Raw genomic sequence first — 25,410 nt, forward strand, 5'->3', positions numbered from 1 at the left:
CAGACTAGTGTCCGAACAGAGGGGCATGAGCTACGGGAATTAAACCTCACGTCGCTATAAGACAGAAGAGTTTGGGGGGACATGATCACCACATACAAGTTTCTCAAGGCAATTAATACGATAGATAAAGAGAGAATATTTAACACAAGGGGCACACGTACTATGAACACAGATGGAAATTGAGTGCCCAAATGAGCCATAGAGATATTAGAATGACTATTTTTTAGTGTCAGAATAGTTGGCAAATGGAATGCTTTAGGAAGTGATGTAGTGGAAGCTGACTCCATACACAGTTTCAAGTGTAGACATGATAGAGCCCAGTAGGCTCAGGAACCTGTACGCTAGTCACAGTTGAGAGGCGGGACCAAAGAGCCAGAGCCCAACCCCGTCAAGCACAACTAGGTGAGAAGAGGAGGGCATTAATCCACTCCCCCACTTTACTACCAGACGACCTCACCCTACCATTCCCTTCCCAACAAAGAGTAAAATCCGTTTATGTTCTTCACATCAGGAAAATTCCTCCCTCAACGGCTAGGAAAATTCGTTTATCCTTTATACATGAGCACGTCCCAGGGGCGGGTCGCCAGCACAATGACCCCCCCCCTCTCTCTCTCTCTCTCTCTCTCTCTCTCTCTCTCTCTCTCTCTCTCTCCCTTCCTCCCCCTGCCCTCCCTTCCCCCTCCCCCCCTATCTCTCTTTTCCTGCCAAACATTATTCACACAACACAAATAACATCATTCACAAACACACACACAAATAACATCATACACAGATATACTGAAACACATACTCACACACCCGCTTATACACTCACACACACGCGCGTTTATACACTCACACACACATACATAAGGAGCCTGGTGGCTGAGTGGACAGAACTCGGGATTCGTAATCCTTGGGTCCAGGGATCGATCCCCGGCGATGATGCCCCGGTTGGTAATCTTGGGCATGGTATTTTATCAAATCACCTCATTCTTTGGGGCACACGTGAGGAACACAAATGCGAACATGCCTGAATGGTCCTCAGGACCATGGGGACCATTATATATGGAAAATATAAATAAATATACATAGAAAATACCATGCCCAAGATTACCAACCGAGTGGCGGCGGGGGGATGGAAATAGCCTCGGCTACCATCCTCTTTTGTCCGGTCGTGTTGGTTGAGCGGTTAAGGGATCCTGTACGCCAGCAGAGTGCTCCTGGCAGTATGGGTTCGAGGCACTTTTGGTGTGTGAATTTTCAGTTTATATATATATATATATATATATATATATATATATATATATATATATATATATATATATATTCTGAAAGAACAAAGCAAAACACCTATATAACCTGATGATACACAGACAATAACTAAGAGATATGTGACGTGCTAAATGGTAGAGTGCAAGAAATCAATTGAGTAAAGAACTCCCAATGAACAGGAAAAAGCGGAATTTATCTAAAAAAAAGAATCTGAGTCAACTAGAAAGGAGCCAAGAGGAGGCAGGGATGGTACTGGAGGCGTTGGGTCACACAAGAGGAGGCAGGGATGGTACTGGAGGCGTTGGGTCACACAAGAGGAGGCAGGGATGGTACTGGAGGCGTTGGGTCACACAAGAGGAGGCAGGGATGGTACTGGAGGCGTTGGGTCACACAAGAGGAGGCAGGGATGGTACTGGAGGCGTTGGGTCACACAAGAGGAGGCAGGGATGGTACTGGAGGCGTTGGGTCACACAAGAGGAGGCAGGGATGGTACTGGAGGCGTTGGGTTACACAAGAGGAGGCAGGGATCGTACTGGAGGCGTTGGGTCACACAAGAGGAGGCAGGGATGGTACTGGAGGCGTTGGGTTACACAAGAGGAGGCAGGGATGGTACTGGAGGCGTTGGGTCACACAAGAGGAGGCAGGGATGGTACTGGAGGCGTTGGGTCACACAAGAGGAGGCAGGGATGGTACTGGAGGCGTTGGGTCACACAAGAGGAGGCAGGGATGGTACTGGAGGCGTTGGGTCACACAAGAGGAGGCAGGGATGGTACTGGAGGCGTTGGGTCACACAAGAGGAGGCAGGGATGGTACTGGAGGCGTTGGGTCACACAAGAGGAGGCAGGGATGGTACTGGAGGCGTTGGGTTACATAAAAGCTGCACAACCAGAATGAATCTAGCCATGGAGTTGGGAAGTGGCAGCTGGCTCATTGAGTCGACCTATTGTTGCATTCCTCAACTGCAAGAGAGTGAACTGCCAGTGTGGAAAATTGCTAATGTATGCAAGAAAGGAAGGAATAAAATACCCGCTGAATGCGTGTGTGTGTGTGTGTGTGTGTGTGTGTGTGTGTGTGTGTGTGTGTGTGTGTGTGTGTGTGTGTGTGTGTGTGCGTGTATGTATTTACCCAGTTGTGCTTGCAGGGGTTGAGCTCTGCTCTTTCGGCCCGCCTCTCAATTGTCAATCAACTGTTACTAACTACTAACAAATTCCCCCCCCCCCCTACACACACGCACAAAGGAAGCAGCCCGTAACAGATGTCTAACTCCCAGGTACCTATTTACTGCTAGGTAACAGGGACATCAGGGTGAAAGAAACTTTGCCCATTTGTTTGTGCCTGGTCCGGGAATCAAACCCGGGCCACAGGATTAAGAGTCCGCGCGCTGTCCACTCGGGCTACCAGACCACCACCTGTACTCACCTAAGTGTATTCACCTAATTGTGCTTGCAAGGGATGAGCTCTGGCTCTTTGGTCCCGCCTCTCAACTGTTAATCAACTGATGTACAGATTCCTGAGCCTACTGGGCTCTATCATATCTACATTTAAAACTGTAAATGGAGTCAGCCTCCGCCACACCACTGCCTAATGCATTCCTGTGTGTACTCACCTATTTGTGAGTACACACATTGTACTCATTGATCGAGCATTGACTCTTGGATCCCGCCTTTCTAGCCATCAGTTGTTTACAGCAATGACTCCTGTCCCATTTCCCTATCATATCTAGTCTTAAAATTATGAATAAAGTTTGCTTTCACAACCTGTTCCTTAAGTGCATTCCATTTTCCCACTACTCTCACGCTAAAAGAAAACTTCCTCACGTCTCTGTGACTCATCTGAGTTTCCAGCTTCCACCCATGGCCCCTCGTTCTGTTACTATTGCGTGTGAACATTTCATCTATCTCCACTTTGTCAATTCCCATGAGTATTTTATATGTTCGTATCATATCTCCCTTCTCCCTTCTTTTTTCCTAGTGTCGTAAGGTTCAGTTCTTTCAGGCGCTCTTCATACCCCCATCCCTCGTAACTCTGGGACAAGCCTCGTCGCAAACTTCTGAACCTTTTCCAGTTTCCTTATGTGTTTCTTCAGGTGGGGATTCCATGACGGTGCGGCATACTCTAAGACTGGTCTCACGTAGGCAGTGTACAGTGCCCTAAAAGCCTCCTTACTTAGGTTTCTGAATGAAGTTCTAATTTTCGCCAGTGTAGAGTACACTAATGTCGTTATCCTATTTATATGTGCCTCAGGAGTTAGGTTAGGTGTTACGTCCACTCCCAGGTCTCTTCCTCGAATCGTTACAGGTAAGCAGTTCCCATTCATTGTGTACTGTCTCTTTGGCCGCCTATCACCTGATCCAATTTCCATAACTCTACATTTACTCGTGTTGAACTCCAGTAGCCATTTCTCTGACCATCTCTGCAACCTGTCCAGATCCTCTTGGAGAATCCTACAATCCTCATCTGTCACAACTCTTATTAATTTTGCGTCATCTGCAAACACTGACATGTAGGATTCCACTTCTGTAAACATATCATTTACATAAATAAGAAAGAGGATTGGTCCCAGCACCGATCCTTGAGGTACTCCACTCGTTACTGTTCGCCAGTCCGACTTCTCGACCATTACCATTACTCTCTGGCTCCTTCCTGTTAGGTAATTCCTCATCCATGCTAGGGCCTTTCCGCTTACTGCCTCTCAAGTTTGTATAGCAGTCTCATGTGCGGTACTGTGTCAAAGGCTTTCTGGCAGTCTAGAAATATGCAGTCTGCCCAGCCTTCTCTGTCCTGCCTTATCCTTGTTATTTTATCATAGACTTCCACAAGGTTTGTTAGGCATGATTTCCCTGTGCAGAACCCATGTTGGCGTTTGTTTACAAACCTAATGCTCTTCAGGTGTGCAACAAGTCTCAGCCTAATTAATCTTTCAAGTATTTTGCAGGGGGATGCTTGTCATTGATACGGGTCTGTAATTGAGTGCCTCCTCCCTATCTCCTTTCTTGAAAATCAGTACAACATTTGCCTTCTTCCAGCAAGTGGGTAATTCTCCCGACATAAGTGATTCATTAAAGATTATTGCCAGAGGCACGCTGAGGGCCTGCACTGCCTCTTTTAGTATCCACGGTGATACTTTGTCTGGTCCAACCGCTTTAGCTGCATCCAGTGTTGTCAGCTGTTTCATGACCTTCTCTGCTGTCACCTCTATATCTGATAGTCTTCTGACTAGGGTAAGCCCTTCTAACAATGAGAGCTGCTCAGGCTCGGTTGTGAACACTCCATGGAAACTTGCACTCAGTGCCTCGCAGATTTCCTTGTCACTTTCTGTATATGCCCCTTCTGTTTTCCCCAGTCTTGTCACTTGGTCATTTACCGACATCTTCCTTCTTATATGGCTATGTAGTAGTTTAGGTTGCTTTTTTCGCTTTGATTGCAATATCATTCTCGTAATTTCTTTCCGATTCTCGTCTTATGTTAATGTAATCATTCCTAGCTCTGTTACATCTAATCCTGTTGTCCTCTGTCCTTTGTCTTCTGTACTTCCTCCACTCCCTCCTGCTTGTGTGTGTGTGTGTGTGTGTGTGTGTGTGTGTGTGTGTGTGTGTGTGTGTGTGTGTGTGTGTGTACTTCAATCATGTGTGTACACTTGTACATAACTCTTGGGCTGGACGGTCTCGCTTCATGCAGGTCGGCGTTCAATCCCCGAACATCCAAGTGGTTGGGCCCCATTCCTTCCCCCCCCCTCCTCCCATCCCAAATCCTTATCCTAACCCCTTCCAATTGCTGCATAATCATAATGGCTTGGAGCTTTCCCTTGATAGTTCCCTTCCTATCCAGCTCATCAACTCCCCTGTTCCTGTTCTCTCCATACCTCTGTGATTCACTTATCCTTCCTGTTCCTCTGTGGCTCATTTCACTCATCCATTATGTACTCTACTGCACACACCTGCCTTCATCCTCCACTACTCAAGGTACACTTCACACCCTCCACACTCATCTGTTTCCCTCACTATACTCTCCCTGTCAATCCACACCCGTATATGTATGTGTATAGAGTATATATGGAAGCTGATCAGAATTACATTTCACCTTTGTAAATGCACATTAATGACACTATGTAAAAGACACATCGAACACTTTATGTAGGGCATACGTAAATCTGTGTATCTATTTATTTACGTATGTAGGTTAGCTTAGCATTTTAAAAGCACCGAATCACCTTCTGTGGTTGAGTGTTCAATAAACCCTTGAACTATATGTTTAACACATCTCTAACCCTGTCCATGGAGGACAGAAGAAAATGTATATATGCTGGTTAGCATTGTAAATGCCTGGCCACGTCTGTGGTAGAAAAAATAAATCTACACCAACCGGTCACGCCATCTACACCTCTCACTCTACATTCCCGTCTCGCACCACTCTCCCACCTCCAGACATTTCCTGCTTACAGTGATGAATCGAGTCACAAACGCGACCCCGCAGGACGGTCGCAGCTGGAGCTGCTCACTCAGGGAGGCTGAGATTCTTCACAAAACCTTCCCACATTTGCCATAGTCCGACCTCTCTCTCCACAGGAAAACCCGCTTGCGCATTTGTCTTCTATTCTGTTCTGCTTCTGAATGGAATGAGCAGGGGAATAAATAAATAAATATATATATATATATATATATATATATATATATATATATATATATATATATATATATATATATATATGCGAACAAGCCTGAATGGTCCCCAGGACAATATGCAACTGAAAACTCACACCCCAGAAGTGACTCGAACCCATACTCCCAGGAGCAACGCAACTGGTATGTACAAGACGCCTTAATCCACTTGACCATCACGACCGGACATAATGAGGTGATAGCCGAGGCTATTTGAACCACCCCACCGCCGGCACTCGGATAGTAATCTTGGGCATAGCATTTTACCAAATCACCTCATTCTTTGGGGCACACGTGAGGAACACAAATGCGAACAAGCCTGAATGGTCCCCAGGACAATATGCAACTGAAAACTCACACCCCAGAAGTGACTCGAACCCATACTCCCAGGAGCAACGCAACTGGTATGTACAAGACGCCTTAATCCACTTGACCATCATGACCGGACATAATGAGGTGATAGCCGAGGCAATTTGAACCACCCCACCGCCGGCACTCGGATAGTAATCTTGGGCATAGCATTTTACCAAATCACCTCATTCTTTGGGGCACACGTGAGGAACACAATTGCGAACAAGCCTGAATGGTCCCCAGGACAATATGCAACTGAAAACTCACACCCCAGAAGTGACTCGAACCCATACTCCCAGGAGCAACGCAACTGGTATGTACAAGACGCCTTAATCCACTTGACCATCACGACCGGCCATAATGAATTGATAGCCGAGGCTATTTGAACCACCCCACCGCCGGCACTCGGATAGTAATCTTGGGCATAGCATTTTACCAAATCACCTCATTCTTTGGGGCACACGTGAGGAACACAAATGCGAACAAGCCTGAATGGTCCCCAGGACAATATGCAACTGAAAACTCGCACCCCAGAAGTGACTCGAACCCATACTCCCAGGAGCAACGCAACTGGTATGTACAAGACGCCTTAATCCACTTGACCATCACGACCGGACAAAATGAGGTGATAGCCGAGGCTATTTGAACCACCCCACCGCCGGCACTCGGATAGTAATCTTGGGCATAGCATTTTACCAAATCACCTCATTCTTTGGGGCACACGTGAGGAACACAAATGCGAACAAGCCTGAAAATAGCCTCGGCTATCACCTCATTATGTCCGGTCGTGATGGTCAAGTGGATTAAGGCGTCTTGTACATACCAGTTGCGTTGCTCCTGGGAGTATGGGTTCGAGTCACTTCTGGGGTGTGAGTTTTCAGTTATATATATATATATATATATATATATATATATATATATATATATATATATATATATATATATATATATATATATATATATATACTGAATATGCAAGGACAAATCTTGACATTTGCAGGCGATGAGTCACAATAACGTGGCTGAAGTATGTTGAAATATGCATGATTGGTCTACAATCTAGACATTTATAAGTGGGTACACCTGATACGACAATAACCACACACACCGACGATCATAGGAGGCTTCGTACACTTGAGGAGCATTCAGGAGCTGACACCAGTAATCAACATGCAGATGAATTCGACCTCGACCCTACAGCTGTTCGATGGTCCTCCACTGACCCAGAGGGAAGATGTAAGACCTGGCGGACAGCTACAAGCCGGAGTCAGGCAACAATCATCTCACCCTATTCTTCACGGCTCCCTACGATTAAGGGGGTTAGGTGAATCGAAGAGTGAATATATACATATTATATATATATATATATATATATATATATATATATATATATATATATATATATATATATATATATATATATGGCTTATTAAGCAAATCAGGCCTTGCATAGTAGGCTGGGAAGTGCGTTCTGGCTACTAGGTACGACATATATATATATATATATATATATATATATATATATATATATATATATACACACACACGATTCAGGAAGGCGCTCAACCTAGATTTAGATGACAGTCAGTGGGACCAAGCAACACTGCCAGTGAGACTTTGGGGGATAGGCATACGAAAGGCAACTGAGGAAGCACTTCCAGCATTCTTATCCTCATGTACAGCAGCCAACGAATTAGTAGAGCAGATCCTACCAGAGCGTATGAGAGAGACGGCGGGAACTCATGATCAAACGTTCATCGAAGCAGCCAGTCAATGGGAAAATATATCACACCCTCTACCCCGACCACAAGCCCCAAAAGACCACAAGCAGGCCCATGGGGCAGCCCCATAATGGAACAGACTGTCACAACATTGCTTGAAAATGCAGATGCTGAAAACAAAGCCCGCCTCCTAGCGGTAACAGCACCCCACGCCGGGGACTTTTTATTTGCTGTGCCCAATGCAGCCCTGGGAACTCGCCTCAGTCATGACACTCTTCCGCATTGCCTTGCCGAACATAAGTGCATCTGCGGAACTGTGATGGCAGACCAATATGGTCGTCATGGTCTGGTATGTGGTAAATCACAGGGTAAGATTGCAAGGCATGATGAAGTCAACGACATCATCAAGAGGAGCCTCGCCACAGCCCGCTGCCCGGCACAAAGAGAACCACATTTATTCAGACCTAACGACCCTCAGAAGCGCCCAGATGGGGTCACCTTGCTTCCCTGGAAGGATGGTAAGCAACTGGTGTGGGACTACACGTGCGCTGCCACACTGGCCAGGACCTACCTCCACTACAGCACACGTGAGAGCGGTGGCGCTGCTTCTTTCAGGGAATCGCAAAAAATTATCAAATACAGAGGTCTGGCACACTGCTACAGCTTTGTTCCGGATCGACTCGGAGACCCTTGGTTCGTGGGGAAAATGTGCATTGAAATTCCTTAAGGAATTGGGGGACAAATTGATCTGTGCTACAAAAGACCAGAGAGCAAAAAGTTTCTTGCTCCAGCGCCTCAGTGTTGCGATTCAGAGGGGAAATGCCAGTTGCGTCTTGGGCACTAGTCCAACTTCAGAGGAATTCAAAGAAGTGTTTGACTTGCAACAATGATCCAACATGTCTGTGACATTTATCAGTGTTTCCCATTGTCGTGTTTTTCAAGAGATCCATAACCTTTAAGCACTTTTTGTACCAACCAATGTTGTATATCTTGTAACCATATTATATATATATATATATAACTTTAGAACACTTTCCCACCAGGAGACTCGAACCCTAGCCAGCACAGAAGCCTTCCAGCAACTGGCATAACAGGTACGCCTTAACCCTCTGCACCACCGCTCAGACCCTTAAAAGAGATGGTAATTTCGGAGTATTTAAATACCCCAAAGATCAACACCTCCCAAGAGCACCAGAGCAAGTGAGGGGTCATTTAGACGTTAATTTCATCAAGTCCCTGTTAATATGGGAAGACACAGTGTCTCTGCTTAAGGCACAAAACCTTAAGCAGTGTGCCTTAAGCAGAGCCACTGTGTCTTCCCATATTAACAGGGACTTGATGAAATTAACGTCTAAATGACCCCTCACTTGCTCTGGTGCTCTTGGGAGGTGTTGATCTTTGGGGTATTTAAATACTCCGAAATTACCATCTCTTTTAAGGGTCTGAGCGGTGGTACAGAGGGTTAAGGCGTACCTGTTATGCCAGTTGCTGGAAGGCTTCTGTGCTGGCTAGGGTTCGAGTCTCCTGGTGGGAAAGTGTTCTAAAGTTGTATACTTAACTCTCGTGTTTAGGAGAGTTGTGCCTTATATATATATATATATATATATATATATATATATATATATATATATATATATATATATATATGTCGTACCTAGTAGCCAGAACGCACTTCTCGGCCTACTATGCAAGGCCCGATTTGCCTAATAAGCCAAGTTTTCCTGAATTATTATATTTTCTCATGAGATGATAAAGCTACTCATTTCATTATGTATGAGGTCAATATTTTTTTATTGGAGTTAAAATTAACGTAGATATATGACCAAGCCTAACCAACCCTACCTAACCTAACCTAACCTATCTTTTTAGGTTAGGTTAGGTTAGGTAGCCGAAAAAGTTAGGTTAGGTTTGGTTAGGTAGGTTAGGTAGTCGAAAAACAATTAATTCATGAAAACTTGGCTTATTAGGCAAATCGGGCCTTGCATAGTAGGCAGAGAAGTGCGTTCTGGCTATTAGGTACGACATTATATATATATATATATATATATATATATATATATATATATATATATATATATATATATATATATATATATATATATATATATATATATATATACACACACATATACACAGTTGAAAGTTTGGAATATCTTCTTAGCGTTCTTTTGTGAATTTACAAGTCTACAAAGTACACACGATACCTTTGTAGCTTAACGAAATAAAAAAACTGGGACGCACCGTACTTTTAGTTACAAAATTCGTCATGAGCTCCAGTTAATAGCGCCTTTGACTAGACTACTGCAGGCAGGCATCATAAGCCAGCGCGAGTGAAATACATTTTCAATTGGAATAAAGTACATTGAACATCCAAACTGCTGGTTATATATATACATATATATATATATATATATATATATATATATATATATATATATATATATATATATATATATATATATATATATATATATATATCACAACAGTGTGATGTATCAATGAAAATTATTTTGAGGCAATGGAATGATTTGTAATCACTCCATTGCCTCAAAACTAAACTTTGCTTAAATTAGAAAATGTAGTGACCTTAGTACCAGGCACTAAAGTAATTCATTAGATAATACAAATTTTACACTTAAACTCTACAGTTACATTTGATTCTAACAAGTTAAAGTAACGTGTCTACTTATACACATTCCCCAGCAACAGGAACACACATCAGTAAAAGAAACATGCTTTATTGGAACACTTTCAGTTACTTTGAAGCCATTGGATATATTATATAATACCAACAATATACACAAACGCAATACGCTACTAGCCATAGACATAACACATTATATATATGTGGCCTATCCACTAACAACATACAAAAATATGCTAACATACACAGATGTCTGTATAATATACCTTTCAACTCCTTGCTTCAAACAAGTCCTTCTAACCAAAGCCAAAAATGGGGCAAGGAGCAGCTCAGGGCTGCTTATGCAACCTGTCCTCTTAAAAAGGACGTCGCTTTTGGCCGTTTGCCCGTATGGCCGAATTTAAACGTAATTTGAAAATGAAAAAAAATGAAAATAAATTCTGATTTTTTTTTTCAACAACAGTAAGTTAAGGGTCCTCTGATAGGTTAGGTGGGCAGGAAATTCTCATAAAGTTTCAAAACGTTATGAAAAACGTTAATTTAAAGTGTCCTCTCATAACCTCTGCGCGTAAGCCGGACGACTCAAATAGAAAACGGGGACAGTACGCCACTTTTGTGAGTCGATTTCATTTCAAATTACGTCCAAATTTGGCAATAGCGCGCATACCAGCCAAAAGTGACGTTATTTTTAAGAGGACAGGTTGCATAAGCAGCCCTGAGCTGCTCCTTGCCCCATTTTCCACTGCTTACTGACAAGATTTCACTAACAATGAATGTTCTCCTTCCACACCCCAGGAAAGACGCCAGCCGCCATGCAGCACGGGAGGAACCAGGTAGGAGGAGGAAGTCAACCATGCCCCCCAAGCCTGACTTCAATGGTGGTCTCGTTATCCCTCACCTGTCTTTTGACCTTCCTTCCGACGCTTCGACCCCCGTCTCCCATAAGGCGAGAGTTCAACTGACCCGCACTGACCTCTCCTAGCGGCGGATGGACTTAGGTCGGCTCTCGTACCCTCTGGAGTCATCTCCAGATCAACTGATTGGACCTTTTGGGGAAGGTTGAATGGTACCTGAATCAACACATTGTTGGGTGTTTAATTTCAATATCTTCCAAGGTTAACCTCAACCTAGACTAACAAAACTAGGTCAGCGTCTTCAAGGTTGTGTGTGTCTCAAGGTATAACTCCAACTTGCTATTAATCAACTTTCTGAAACAGCTCAGTATCTAAAGGCTCTCCAAAAGTAAAAAATAAAAAAAATAAAAGGAAAAAAAGTCACATTCTTTTTCCTTAAATGTTGTCAAAGATAAATATGTATGGAGCATTTACCTGAAGCTTTTGTATATATGAAAGTAAAGCTCCTACTCCAACCCGGCTGAGGTTCATTACTCGAGTGAGGGCGAACTTACGTGTAAAAAAAACAATAATAAATAAAGGTAATCTTTTGCCTAAAATGTTTACCACTGAAAATATTTCTGGAGTTTCGAATTTTTCGTTAGTTTGCACAGCAGTTAATATTTGTACATTAACATAAACGTGATAAACGAGCCTTATAAGTTGTGCATTAACATGATAATTGTTTCACACGTTTCAGTGCATATATTCGCGCAATTTTGTACACGCAAATACAGTGCAGTAATTTTTCACTTGGCAAAACTAGCCGAAAATATTGCAGTTTGAACTAATTTTCACAAAACAGCGTAAACTTTCATAACGCATTGCCTCGTATTCAAAACCGTTTTCATAAAGTATATTAATTTTCCTAACTGAAAGATTATAAGACTAAAGCGCTTAATATACTCATCAGTACTAAAGAAAAAAATTGACATTACTAATTGGCAGTTTTTAATAATTTCGCCCGGCATAATCGCTTAAACAGAATTATCAGCATTACTCATTGGTATTTCATCACTTGAATGTTTGATTGATTTACTTACCCTGTTGCAATTTAAAGTATATTTTTATAATGAGGAATCATGATCAGTGGAATCTTACCTCATGTCAGGAGGAAAATAACATAATTTTGTAAATTGGCTTATAATGTCATCAAAGAGAGAGAGCAAGTTGATCAGAGCTTTGAAATGGAAAAAAAGACGAGAAAATTTTGTACATACGTATATATCCATTGTAAATATATTCACATTGAAAGAGCCGAAAGCATATATATATATATATATATATATATATATATATATATATATATATATATATATATATATATATATATATATATATAATTGCAATTCAAGAGAATGTTTTTTTGTAAATACTTGTTAGCTCAATTCTAGTCTCGAGCTAGCAAACATTTCAGTTTCTCAGCTCCTGCAAAGACTAAATACTAAGGTGAAGTGGATCATTCGATCCTCTTAAACCTCTGTGGTTCAAGTCAAGATACTGAGAAGGAGGTGAGAGTTCTCCCTCTTGTCTTAGGAACGGCTGAGCTCGTTCGTATGAGAGAGAGAGAGAGAGAGAGAGAGAGAGAGAGAGAGAGAGAGAGAGAGAGAGAGAGAGAGAGAGAGAGAGAGAGACGTCTCGTTGCCTCTGTTGTCGAAAATTGAGATATTTATGGCTGCTGCCAGGAAGGAAATGATTCCCATTTGTTGTTGACAATAGGAACAATATTAAAAGAAAATTTGTAATTTTGTGATTCAGAGAAAGTTTCGTCTGTGTTGCCTCATAAAGAAGAATAAGCCTTTCAATGCAGCAGTTTGTTGTGAAGGAGAGAACCGTAACGAACAAGAAAAACATAAATAATATGAGAATAAAGTGTAAAATAAAGGGAGTGAAACAATAGATAATGATAAGAACAAGAATCAGTGACAAGGAAAGAAAGTGATAAAAACAAAGTTCCAAAACACAGAGAATGGAGATTGAAATTTAATCCATTATTCCATTAGTAAATAGATGTCTGCTGTTTTGTGCCCTTCGTGAGAAAGACTGACGATGATGTGACCAGAGCGATTACGTAGAAAACCGTCAACAAAAACTCTAAGACCACTACAGACACTACAAAAAAGTGAGAGACTGAAGTAAAGATATTTCCTTACATCTTTTATGTCATTGAAATTCTTCCTTACAAACTACAAAAACAAACAGGGATGTAAGTTCTATCCCACTATACGGCCTCAGTATTTTCCCAATAACAGAAAGATTCACTGTCATATGAGTATTGTCTTGAAGAAGTTTTATTTAGGAAAAATGAATCCATTGTTACTAACCTTCTATGGAATTGTTCTTGACTCACTCACTCACTCTCTCTCTCAACATATTTTAATTTGTAATATATTTCTCCCTCTCAATTTTGGTCAAAGTTAAGTGTTCTGCACCTCTAACTTAAGGTCATACATGTACATCAAAAATTGCAGGCATTCCCTAGGCAACTCGGTTTAGCTTAAGAGCATCAGACACGATATTAATATATGTTTGAGATTCCTGAACTATTCCTTTTTTTTCCACTGACCTTGCACCTAGATTGACAGCTAATATTAAACCATCTTTGACTACCTATTCTATTCCTATTCCACCAGCTGGACGGGTGGAAGCGACTGTTTAGGAATATGAACAGTTTAAAACAAAATATCAATTGCCATATTGGCTCGTTAATTTGACTACTCTCTGTAAAATATACTCACCAGTTCTAACTACGAGTGAACCCTATTTCAATGCCTTTTTTTTTAATCAATATTTTATGGTGGTCTGAAATCTGGATCACTATTTTATAATGGGGTGTATATTTTCAGTGGTGATGAGGGGTGAATGGTGAAGCTTATTGTATAGAGAGTATTCAACACCGTGTATAGTGATCGAGGTATACACCACAACATGTGCCATACACACTGTAAGTTGCTTGGGAGTATACCCACTGTCTGTATTATAATACGCTCTGTCAATTCCCTAGAGTTATATATCGTGGACAGGCACTATATGCTTAATACCTCTAGTGAACCCAGAGCATGAGTATGCTCCATAAGCCCCCGGAGCGGTCCTATTTACAGCATGTATTACATGCTCAGTGTGTGTGATCTATTCAGAGCATGAATCCTATGCTCTGCAAAATGGGGAGGTGTAACTGGAGCTTGTCTCATATGCTCTAGGGGACACCGGCACTAACCTCTATAGGAACTGTAACTTGCTGCCAGCTTGCTCTAGCCAGTCCTAATTCAGTTACCCATGAATCCACAATACTAATCCATATATCCACACTTACCTTCTCGACTCACAATCGGGAATCCCGGGATCCATCTCCAGGCGGGACTGATGTGGTTGGGCACATTTCCTCTCCCCTAATGCCTCTCTGTTCATCAAGCAGTTATTAGGCACTCCATGAGTTAGGAAATATAACTGGGCAGTTACGTCCCCGGGGATGATCGGTAGACCAATGGGAGGCCAGGATGTAAAGCTAGGAAGGTAACCAGGATTTAGGCAACTGTTGTGGGTTGTATAATGGAGAATGCCAGTAGTTCGACCGAACGAGGACCTCGATACAAACCTAAATACAAGGCTTCCTGTCCCCAACAACGGGGATTTATATGCCCTTAAAAATATTCGAACGAGTTCAGCACCGTTAAGGGTGGAGAGAACTTACATAAAATTGAAATTGAAATAAGTTTATTGTGGTAAAATACACACAAAGGGATGAGGTAGCTCAAGCTATTCTCACCCCGTTCAGTACAACGTGTTAATATATACATAGACACACATCACAAATAAACATATTTTTTACATAAAAAGGCGACTAAAAACATATTTCTTCCCAGATGAAATTATTTTTATATTGCTTAGTTGCAATATTGTGGCGGAATTATTGTCAATTTTCTTTCGATAATGATATGTAGTCACACTAATGCACCATTTATTATATTTTCTTGATCAAAGCCTAGAATAATTGATGACATTTTTTAAAACATGTGTTTATGACTTAGGGAACGAAGGTCACTACAGTGTAAGGTCGCAGGTGTCTGACTCACCAGATCAATATGAAGCGTAGTTGTTATATGAGAAGGTCACACTTATAACAAATGTCACTCAAGTATGAGTGTTCACGCTCAAATGAAAGGTCATGTAATTATGAATGTTCATGCTCGTGTGAAAGGTCACACTCGTATGATAGATCAGATACAACATGGTGTAGCTCCTGTGCCATAAATCAAATCATTTTGACATTCCTGACACGGATGACAGGTCGCATTTGCGTCATACGTCAAAACCCGCCTCATATATCCATGACGAGGGAGGCCTCGTAGCCTGGTGGATAGCGCGCAGGATTCGTAATTCTGTGGCGCGGGTTCGATTCCCGCACGAGGCAGAAACAAATGGGCAAAGTTTCTTTCACCCTGAATGCCCCTGTTACCTAGCAGTAAATAGGTACCTGGGAGTTAGTCAGCTGTCACGGGCTGCTTCCTGGGGGTGGAGGCCTGGTCGAGGACCGGGCCGCGGGGACACTAAAGCCCCGAAATCATCTCAAGATAACCTCAAGATAACCAAGATATCTTTCCCGAATGACAGATTAAACACAACAGAGAGTGCGATCAACATGCATGTATCCGATAAATGAAAAGTTTCTCAAAGAGCAGGATTTTAAAGATAATTATCAGGAGAAAGCATTAAATCGGTATGGATATTTAGGATTAGGAAAGGCTGTGAGGGCAGGATAGAAGCTGGGATGTGAGAACGGAGGAAAGGAACGGTACAAAACCATTAGGACCAACCTATCGGGGGATCGAGCGTTGACCTGCTTTAGGCGAGGGCGTTGCTGAACCGATCAGCCTAAGTGGGCCGACGGCAAGATGTGTTAGGTGTTCATTCCAAAAAAAATTAATATATAACCACAAACCGGTTGTACTAAGTCCCAGACAGTGAGACACGCTATCAGTGTGTGTTTATCTAATCAGCACGAGATATGAACCTCTCTCAGATGAGCGACTCATCTACGGGTGAGATGAGAGACACTCTCTCTCACCTGAAGCATAAACACCAGAATAGCCCAAGGCTGGAGCAGCTTTACGGGCTCACCATAGCCCGTGCTACATGGACATTTTTTTTTTTTTTTTTTTTTTTTTTTTTTTTTTTGAGATATATACAAGAGTTGTTACATTCTTGTACAGCCACTAGTACGCGTAGCGTTTCGGGCAAGTCCTTAATCCTATGGTCCCTGGAATACGATCCCCGCCGCGAAGAATCGTTGTTACAACCAAGTACACATTTTACTGTTGCGTTAAACAGAGGCTACAGTTAAGGAATTGCGCCCAGTAAATCCTCCCCGGCCAGGATACGAACCCATGACATAGCGCAATGACATAGATTTTCGAAAATCGAGAGATTTTTGAGATTTCGTTCTTAGCTAAATCTAAAAACAAGAAAACAAAAGGCTGGAGCCAGCTGGCATGCGCTACTTTTTGTTGTGTAAATTTAAGACAATTGTATAGTGCATGCTCACACCCTTAGGTGTTTTGTGTTGATGGACCGGTGTAGGGGTCCGTTATCCCACCAACTTCATTGGCCCAGTCGGTCCACTGGTTTGGTTAGTCCACTGGCCCAGCTGGGCCAAACGAATTACTACTCCAGTCTGCAGACTAGGCCAATCAGGCGGGGCTGTATATATAAACGTTGTTTGTGTACATTATACAAACACAACCGCCTCCTTGTCTACTAATATATATATATATATATATATATATATATATATATATATATATATATATATATATATATATATATATATATATATATATTCTTACAAGCCTACATCGTACACAAATGCTTAAGGCAATGTATATAGTACACTTGTAAAAAAAAAAAAAAGACTTATTTAAATAGTAAGTGTACTCCTATATGAAATTACTTTAATCGTGATTGGTATATAATTTTTTGTACCTAGTGCCCAACTTCTGCTGTATTTACGTTTATTTTGCTGATGTATGATACATGCGCGCATATATATATATATATATATATATATATATATATATATATATATATATATATATATATATATATATATATATATATATATATTTTATATGGTGGATTAATGATTTATGATGAGGTTGGCCAGGTTATGGGCATTTAATAGAACTTAAGATACTCGCAAGGGCTGAGACAGAAACTAGAACTGTAAGTTTACGTCGAGAAGTGAGAATGAAAGCTGAAGACTGACAGATGTTTTGGGACCCCCCGACCGCAGACTAAGATGAGTAGTATAACAAGAACAGACGTAATGTAACGGCAACAGACTAACAGACGTATTGTAACTACAACAGACCAACAGACGTAGCAAAACAAGACTTCAACAGACGTAGCATACTGCAACAGGAGACCAACAGACGTAGCATAATGCAACAGGAAACCAACAGACGTAGCATACTGCAACAGAAGACCAACAGACGTAGCATACTGCAACAGAAGACCAACAGACGTAGCATACTGCAACAGAAGACCAACAGACGTAGCATACTGCAACAGAAGACCAACAGACGTAGCATACTGCAACAGGAAACCAACAGACGTAGCATACTGCAACAGGAGACCAACAGACGTAGCATTCTGCAACAGAAGACCAACAGACGTAGCATTCTGCAACAGAAGACCAACAGACGTAGCATACTGCAACAGAAGACCAACAGACGTAGCATACAGCAACAGGAAACCAACAGACGTAGCATACAGCAACAGGAAACCAACAGACGTAGCATACTGCAACAGGAGACCAACAGACGTAGCATACTGCAACAGGAGACCAACACACGTAGCATACTGCAACAGAAGACCAACACACGAAGCATACTGCAACAGAAGACCAACAGACGCAGCATACTGCAACAGGAGACCAACAAACGTAGCATACTGCAACAGGAGATCAACAGACGTAGCATACTGCAACAGGAGACCAACAGACATACTTTGACATTAACAGGAGACCAGTAGACATAATGTGACATTAACAGGAGACCAACAGACATACTGAGACATCAACAGGAGACCAACATAAATACTGTAACATCAACAGAAGACCAACAGACGTCCTGTGACATCCCCAGGAGACCAACAGACATACTGTGACATCCCCAGGAGACCAGCAGACATACTGAGACATCAACAGAAGACCAACAGACGTCCTGTGACATCCCCAGGAGACCAGCAGACATACTGTGACATCCCCAGGAGACCAGCAGACATACTGAGACATCAACAGAAGACCAACAGACGTCCTGTGACATCAACAGGAGACCAACAACAGTACATGGAGGCTTCATCTGGTCCACTCATCAGTTCTAGATCACCAAAATTTATTTCTCCTGCACAGACTATTTAGGGCCAGACTCTTAACATACCCATTACACTAATATCTCTGTGTTCCACGTGAAGTGTCATATATTTATATGTATTTTGACAATAAAACATGAAAAATGAACGTGAAATGTGTTTATATTTTCCCTAGAATAGTGATAGAAAATTTAATCTAAAAAAAACTGTTTTAGAATATTAATTATATTAAATTAAGTGATACAATATTAAATAAAAATTCATTTGAATATTAATGCCACATTTATGTTATATTTAAACAAAAAAATGCATGGGTCAAGACTATGATTAGAGTGGGTTGACCAGACCACACACTAGAAATTGAAGGGACGACGACGTTTCGGTCCGTCCTGGATCATTCTCAAGTCACAATCGACTTGAGAATGGTCCAGGACGGACCGAAACGTCGTCGTCCCTTCAATTTCTAGTGTGTGGTCTGGTCAACATACTTCAGCCACGTTATTGTGACTCATTGCCTGCATATGATTAGAGTGGCTTAGAAAACATAGAGCAATGGCTATTTAGAAGGAATTCAGAGGGAATTATTTTATGATACAAGGAATCTCTATTTTACATAGCAAGGATGAAGCTCCCATTACAAAAAAAATATATGAAGATGAGTATATTAAGAATATATGACAAGGAGATTATTGGTACTGATGCTACTACCATTACCACTACTACTATTAATACCATTACTATTAGTATCACTACCACTAATATTACTACAACTACAACATTACTAAGGCTGGGACTCAATGAGAATATTGCAATAGTCATGCATCACTCAAAGCACTCAAACTACACACCTGTGGAAGAAGAATCTGTGAGTGTTTACCCCAAGAGGGGAGATGAAGTATTGATGAGACGCCTATCTTGTTCCCACTTGAGGAAGTCATTCAGGAAACTATTCACTTTCTCTTAAGAAACAGAGGCACTGCAACTCTCTGTTCAGCTGATTGGTAGAGAGCGGCACTGTAACTCTTTGCCTAGCTGATTGGTAAAGAGCAGCCCGTGACAGCTGACTAACTCCCAGGTACCTATTTACTGCTAGGTAACAGGGGGCACAGGATGAAAGAAACTCTCCCCATCGTTTTCCGCCGGCGCCCGGGATTGAACCCGGGGACCACAGGATCACGTGCCAGCGTGCTGTCCGCTCGGCCGGCCGGCCGGGGGTCAGGATAAGGATTTGGGATGGGACGGGGGAAGAGGATTGGTGCCCAATCTTTCCACGCAGGAGTGAGGAATGGACAGGCGGTCATCCAATCGTGTGAACTACTGGGTAATCTTGTCCTACATTAGTCGCCTGGGGCAGTAATTGTGGTGTAAACTGGTAGTTCTCACTTGGCCCTTACAGATACCACCCTAGAGCAAACATGCTGTTGATAATGTATTCCTGGAAACACAAACCCAAACTGTCTCTATTTTCCGCTTGTCACAACTTGTAATAAAGTTGTTACATCTTGGCTTAACGTGTTTATGACGTATTAGAACGTTGTTACAACTTGCTATATTGGTTGTTATAACTGGTTAGGAAGTGTTAAAACTTGTTCGAACGTTGTACCAACGTCGTAGTTTCGGTGTGTGTTTGGCGGGTTGTGTTTGATATGAAGTGCTTCAGCTATGTCTTACGTCCTATTATCGCCGTATCTGTCAATTATTTCCATGTTGTGTAGTCAGGATATCTGACCCTGACTAACAGGATATCTGTGATCGTCGATAAAGCCGCAAAAAATGAAATATATTTGTCGTTCCTAAGTATTGAGACTGTTGAATCCCGACAGTCCAGAAATGGGTTAGAGGATTCAAGCGGATAATTAACAGTTGTTTAGTTTAATTATGCCTCTTCTAGATAGCTCTGAATGTTAGAATACTCAGATCATGTTTATATCTAACGTAGTTTCTGGTAATTCAATGAAATTTTCTGTGTAAGTTTGTATCTGTTCATCTGTGAAAGCTAAACAGACAGAGAGAGAGAAGAGAGAGTTCACAAAGATAGATACAGAGAGAGAGAGAGAGAGAGAGAGAGAGAGAGAGAGAGAGAGAGAGAGAGAGAGAGAGAGAGAGAGAGAGAGAGAGAGAGAAGAGAGAGTTCACAAAGATAGATACAGAGAGAGAGAGAGACGGAGATCACAAAGATAGATACAGAGAGAGAGAGAAGAAGGATGCCACAAAGATAGATACAGAGAGAGAGAGAGACGGAGATCACAAAGATAGATACAGAGAGAGAGAGAAGAAGGATGCCACAAAGATAGACACAGAGAGAAGGATGCCACAAAGATAGATACAGAGAGAGAGAAGAAGGATGCCACAAAGATAGACACAGAGAGAGAAGGATGCTACAAAGATACAGAGAGAGAGAAGAAGGATGCTACAAAGATACAGAGAGAGAGAAGAAGGATGCTACAAAGATACAGAGAGAGAGAAGAAGGATGCTACAAAGATAGATACAGAGAGAGAGACAAGATAGATACACCCGAGACGAAGCGAGAGCAATAGGGGCATATCATTCAATCCCCACTAGTGTCAAATTAGAGCCCGTTAACACGCACACAGCAGCAGTGGTTGCGGATTGCTCCGAAATTCAATTTCCGCAATATGCATGTTAAGGAGGTCGTCTGTAGCAAGGAGACCAGCGGCACGAGACCCAAGGAACCATTCCACCAGTTCCCTAGACCTAAACACGGAACACTTGATGGTGTGTTCCGTAGGACCTAAACAAGGAACACTTCATGGTTTGTTCCGTGTGATCTAAACAAGGAACACTAGATGGTTTGTTCCGTAGGACCTAAACAAGGAACACTTCATGGTTTGTTCCGTGTGATCTAAACAAGGAACACTAGATGGTTTGTTCCGTAGGACCTAAACAAGGAACACTTCATGGTTTGTTCCGTGTGATCTAAACAAGGAACACTAGATGGTGTGTTCCGTAGGACCTAAACAAGGAACACTTGGTGGTTGTTTCGTAGGACCTAAACAAGGAACACTAGATGGTGTGTTCCGTAGGACCTAAACAAGGAACACTTCATGGTTTGTTCCGTGTGATCTAAACAAGGAACACTAGATGGTGTGTTCCGTAGGACCTAAACACGGAACACTTCATGGTTTGTTCCGTGTGATCTAAACAAGGAACACTAGATGGTGTGTTCCGTAGGACCTAAACACGGAACACTTCATGGTGTGTTCCGTGTGATCTAAACAAGGAACACTTGATGGTGTGTTCCGTAGGACCTAAACACGGAACACTTCATGGTTTGTTCCGTGTGACTTAAACAAGGAACATTTATTGTTTTGTTCCGTGTGAACTAAACAAGGAACACTTGATGGTGTGTTCCGTAGGACCTAAACAAGGAACACTTAATGGTAACGTTCCACATGTCCTAAACACGAAACAATTAATACATATTTTAAAATGTTTTACAGGACAAATATGGGAAAAAACATGACTTTTTGCTTCGAAAGGCGGGGGGGGGGGGGGGGCTTGGGAGCTGGCGCCCGACCCAGCAAGAACACACAGGAGAGCCCAAGCACTCACACCCTCAAGCTAATGCGGAAATCAGTTAGGCAGGTCACGGCTGAGGTACAGTGTCGAGCATTAGTGAGGTAACGACCTGAAACGACCTGAGACGACCTGTTGATGGTCATTACGTCCCAATTACGACCTTTTGCCGGTCGCTGTATTTATGGCACTTGTCCTTGTTGACCGTTATATGGAGGTGACGCGTGTATTGGTCGCTATATGAAGGCGGTATATATGTCAGCTGGCGGGAGATATGTTCAAATGGTATGTTCAGGAGCTGCCTGTTATGCTGAACATATCTTCGGGAATATGCTCGAGGTGATTATAGCTCCTACCTCACCACTGATGACTTGCATGGTCCTAAGGCCCTTACCATGGCCCTACGGCCCTCACCATGGCCCTACGTCCCTCACCATGGCCCTACGTCCCTCACCATGGCCCTACGTCCCTCACCATGGCCCTACGGCCCTTACCATGGCCCTACGGCCCTTACCATGGCCCTACGGCCCTTACCATGGCCCTACGTCCTTTACCATGGCCCTACGGCCCTTACCATGGCCCTACGGCCCTTACCATGGCCCTACGGCCCTCACCATGGCCCTACGTCCCTCACCATGGCCCTACGTCGCTCACCATGGCCCTACGTCCCTCACCATGGCCCTACGTCCCTCACCATGGCCCTACGTCCCTCACCATGGCCCTACGTCGCTCACCATGGCCCTACGTCCCTTATCATGGCCCTACGTCCCTCACCATGGCCCTACGTCGCTCACCATGGCCCTACGTCCCTCACCATGGCCCTACGTCCCTCACCATGGCCCTACGTCCCTCACCATGGCCCTACGTCGCTCACCATGGCCCTACGTCCCTTATCATGGCCCTACGTCCCTCACCATGGCCCTACGTCGCTCACCATGGCCCTACGTCCCTCACCATGGCCCTACGTCCCTCATTATGGCCCTACGTCGCTCACCATGGCCCTACGTCCCTCACCATGGCCCTTCGTCCCTCACCATGGCCCTACGTCCCTCACCATGGCCCTACGGCCCTTATCATGGCCCTACGTCCCTCACCATGGCCCTACGGCCCTTATCATGGCCCTACGTCCCTCACCATGGCCCTACGTCCCTCACCATGGCCCTACGGCCCTTATCATGGCCCTACGGCCCTTATCATGGCCCCACGCCTCTCACCATGGCCCTACGTCCCTCACCATGGCCCTACGGCCCTTATCATGGCCCTACGCCTCTCACCATGGCCCTACGTCCCTCACCATGGCCCTACGGCCCTCACCATGGTCCTACGGCCCTTACCATGGCCCTACGGCCCTTACCATGGCCCTACGGCCCTTACCATGGCCCTACGGCCCTTACCATGGCCCTACGGCCCTTACCATGGCCTTACGGCCCTTACCATGGCCCTACGGCCCTTACCATGGCCCTACGGCCCTCACCATGGCCCTACGGCCCTCACCATGGCCCTACGTCCCTTACCATGGCCCTACGTTCTTTACCATGGCCTTACGTCCCGTACAATATCTTGAGATCTTGAGATGATTTCGGGGCTTTAGTGTCCCCGCGGCCCGGTCCTCGACCAGGCCTCCACCCCCAAGAAGCAGCCCGTGACAGCTGACTAACACCCAGGTATCTATTTTACTGCTAGGTAACAGAGGCATAGGGTGAAAGAAACTCTGCCCATTGTTTCTCGCCGGCGCCCGGGATCGAACCCGGGACCACAAGATCACAGTCCAGCGTGCTGTCCGCTCGGCCGACCGGCTCCCCGGTCCATGGCCCTACGGCCCTCACTATGGCCCTACGTCCCGTACCATGGCCCTACGGCCCTCACCATGGCCCTACGTCCCGTACCATGGCCCTACGGCCCTCACCATGGCCCTACGGCCCTCACCATGGCCCTACGGCCCTCACCATGGCCCTACGGCCCTCTCCATGGCCCTACGTCCCGTACCATGGCCCTACGGCCCTCACCATGGCCCTACGTCCCTCACCATGGCCCTACGTCCCGTACCATGGCCCTACGGCCTTCACCATGGCCCTACGTCCCTCACCATGGCCCTACGTCCCGTACCATGGCCCTACGTCCCTCACCATGGCCCTACGTCCCTCACCATGGCCCTACGTCCCTCACCATGGCCCTACGTCCCGTACCATGGCCCTACGGCCCTCACCATGGCCCTACGTCCCGTACCATGGCCCTACGGCCCATTACCATAGCTCCAGCGTGCCCACCATGATGGGGACATCCCTGCTCCCCCACACCACGCCCAGTCCTGCCTCGTGAGGGAGAGACGTCCCTCGTCCTCACTAATGAACCTGTCTCTCTTCCTTCTCCTCCTCCTCCTCAGCTTTTAAGATATTCCTTCTAAATGACACGTCCCTAAATTTGCTGAGTCTCTCTATCTTGCTCTCTCTCTCTGTCTTTCGTTCTTCATTATCTCCCTCTCTCTCTTTCTCTCTCCCTCTTTCTCTCTCTCTCTCTCTCTCTCTCTCTCTCTCTCTCTCTCTCTCTCTCTCTCTCTCTCTCTCTTTCTTTATCTTGCTCTCTGTCTCTCGTTCTTCATATATTCTCTCTCTCTCGCTCTCTCTCTCTCTCTCTCTCTCTCTCTCTCTCTCTCTCTCTTTCTTTCTTTATCTTGCTCTCTGTCTCTCATTCTTCATATATTCTCTCTCGCTCTCTCTCTCTCTCTCTCTCGCTCTCTCGCTCTCTCTCTAATACTAGGATTCAATAAGAATAGTGATGATATTTCTAACCCAACAACAAGCTAAGATAGCTAAGATAACTAATTATTGTTAGTGATTTGTTCATTAGGAATAAACTTCAATGTAAGTTACCATCATGGTAAGTAACCGTCGCAGTTCGAGCCTACTCCCTGGAAACACGAACCGTAACTGTCTCTATTTTCCGCTTGTTACAACTTGTAATAACGTTGTTACATCTTGACTTA

The 25,410-nt window shown here is 43.8% G+C and overlaps 3 protein-coding genes across 3 annotated transcripts in view; all 3 read left to right on the plus strand.

Moving 5' to 3' along the window:
* Positions 1-12,782, plus strand: part of LOC138350473 (protein amalgam-like) — a 229,538-nt gene extending 216,756 nt beyond the window's left edge. Inside the window, exon 7 of the mRNA XM_069301450.1 lies at positions 11,424-12,782. Coding sequence (XP_069157551.1) covers positions 11,424-11,590 — 167 coding nt within the window. The 3' untranslated portion in view covers positions 11,591-12,782. The remainder of the gene's footprint in view (positions 1-11,423) is intronic.
* Positions 12,783-17,959: 5,177 nt separating this feature from the next.
* Positions 17,960-18,550, plus strand: LOC138350283 (EF-hand calcium-binding domain-containing protein 5-like). The gene has a single exon (XM_069300895.1). It carries the CDS (start codon positions 17,960-17,962, stop codon positions 18,548-18,550), a length of 591 nt encoding a protein of 196 aa, XP_069156996.1.
* A 5,724-nt stretch (positions 18,551-24,274) lies between these two features.
* Positions 24,275-24,679, plus strand: LOC138350284 (MAPK-interacting and spindle-stabilizing protein-like). Its single transcript, XM_069300896.1, has one exon. The coding sequence runs from the start codon at positions 24,275-24,277 to the stop codon at positions 24,677-24,679; it is 405 nt and encodes a 134-aa protein (XP_069156997.1).
* Positions 24,680-25,410: the final 731 nt, after the last annotated feature.

This window comes from Procambarus clarkii, chromosome 45 (assembly GCF_040958095.1).
Source record: "Procambarus clarkii isolate CNS0578487 chromosome 45, FALCON_Pclarkii_2.0, whole genome shotgun sequence".
Taxonomy (NCBI): Eukaryota; Metazoa; Arthropoda; class Malacostraca; order Decapoda; family Cambaridae; genus Procambarus; species Procambarus clarkii.